Raw genomic sequence first — 1859 nt, 5'->3', positions numbered from 1 at the left:
TAGAAAAATGTTTTTAAAAAAGTGTCCTTGACCTGGATTCAAAGGACCTGGTCATTGAACCTTCTTTTGTCTATTGCTAGTTGTATGGCACATCATTTTCTCATCACTAAAATGTTTGCTCTGTGCAACTTGTAGGTCATTGTGAGACTTGAACAAGATAATAAATATAAACCACAACTCAAAAGTAAGGCTTCACAAAGCAACTGCTGCAAACAAACAAACAAACAAATGGAACAAAAATCATACCATAAGATGCAGGATAATATAAATTTTATTAGGAAAGACCAGGTAGGGAGACAATTAAAAGTGATCATGAAAGAGTTTAGTAATCTGGCAGAGGCTACTAAATAAAATGCGCATATCTAAAAAGGTGATCAGTATTGATCATTATAGAGAGTTAGATGTGTAGTCTTAAGAATTTTTTTTAAGTTCCACAGGGGCAAAAGCTGATGACCACTTCCTGTGACTGAGACCATGTGTCCATGTCAATTAGGTGGAGCTGACTGACCACCATCTGGCACATTAATCCAGAGGAAATGAAGAAGAATAAAAGTGAAGTAGACTGCATACCTTCAGTAGAATCCCAAGCATGGTAGGAAGAAGATGATCACAAAGTTCAGTGTCAGAATGTTGTTTCTCAGAAAAGCTTAGGGAATGTTTCTTGGGGGCATAGGAATTTTGACAGAATGTTTCAGGAAATATGTCTCTGGTGGGTGGTGGGTCTGCAGCAAGTGGATCAGCAGCAGGAAGGCTGGCAGCAGCTGGAGACACAGCAAGGACTGCAGCAACAGCTGGGGCGACAACAGGTGGTCCTGCAGCAGGTGGTCTGGCAGCAGGTGGGACGGCAGCAGGTGGTCTGGCAGCAGGTGGGACGGCAGCAAGGCAGACAACAGCTGGACTCGTTGCAAGTTTGGCTACAGCAGCTGGACCCACCGCAGGTTGGCTGACAACAGGGTGTGCTGAAGCAGCTGGTCACACAGGATGGTTGGCAGCAGGTGGGCTGGCAGCAGGTGGTTCTACAAGTGGTTTGACAGCATGCTGGGCGGCAGCAAGGCTGGTAGCAGCTCGACCCACAGGTGGGCTGACAGCAGGTGGTCCTGCAGCAGGTGGTTTGACAGCAAGTTGGGCGGCAGCAAGATTGGCAGCAGCTGGACCCACAGGTAGGCTGGTAGCAGCTGGACCCACAGCAGGTGGGCTGGCAAGAGGTGTTCCTGCAGCAGGTAGTTTGATAGCAAGTCGGGTGGCAGCAAGGCTGACAGCAACTGGATCCACAAATAGGCTGACAGCAGCTGGACCCACAGCTGGTTTGGCCACAGTAGCTGGGCCCACAGCAGGAGGGCTGGCAGCAGCTGGTCACACAGGTGGGCTGGCAGCAGGTGTTTTGACAGCAAGTTGGGCGGCAGCAAGGCTGGCAGCAGCTGGACACACAGCAGGAGGGCTGGCAGCAGGGTGTGCTGCTGCAGGTGGTCACACAGGTGGGCTTCCAGCAGGTGGTCCTGCAGCAGGTGGTCCTGCAGCACATAGGCTGACAGCAAGAGGAACAGCAGTGGGTCATGGTGTCAGGGATGGAGGGTGGGCTCCCGTTCAGAGGTGAGTTTCCAAGAATCTGATGACCCCTTCTAATATCTGGACCTTTTATACACTGGTTCCCAAATTTGGAACCAATGAGCAGAATTTTCCTGGTTATTATTTATGACATTATTTTTCATCACCTATAGGGAATTGCCCAGGGAGGAAGTGTTCCTTAAGTGCTATGAATCTTCTGAAAATAAATGATTCTTCTACTTTATAGATAACCCATAAGAACTTGTTTCCAGAAGTGAGAGAGGTGAACAACATCAATAGCATCATTTAACTAA

The 1859-nt window shown here is 48.4% G+C and overlaps 1 protein-coding gene across 1 annotated transcript; it reads right to left on the bottom strand.

The window, feature by feature from the left end:
* Positions 1-253: 253 nt before the first annotated feature.
* LOC102142797 (uncharacterized) lies at positions 254-1611 on the bottom strand. The gene has a single exon (XM_015438480.4). It carries the CDS (start codon positions 1553-1555, stop codon positions 737-739), a length of 819 nt encoding a protein of 272 aa, XP_015293966.3. The 5' UTR covers positions 1556-1611; the 3' UTR covers positions 254-736.
* Between the last annotated feature and the right edge of the window lie 248 nt (positions 1612-1859).

This window comes from Macaca fascicularis, chromosome 16 (assembly GCF_037993035.2).
Source record: "Macaca fascicularis isolate 582-1 chromosome 16, T2T-MFA8v1.1".
NCBI lineage: Eukaryota > Metazoa > Chordata > Mammalia > Primates > Cercopithecidae > Macaca > Macaca fascicularis.
The sequence above is the reverse complement of the archived record's forward strand: the minus strand, read 5'-3'. Positions and strand labels throughout refer to the sequence as shown.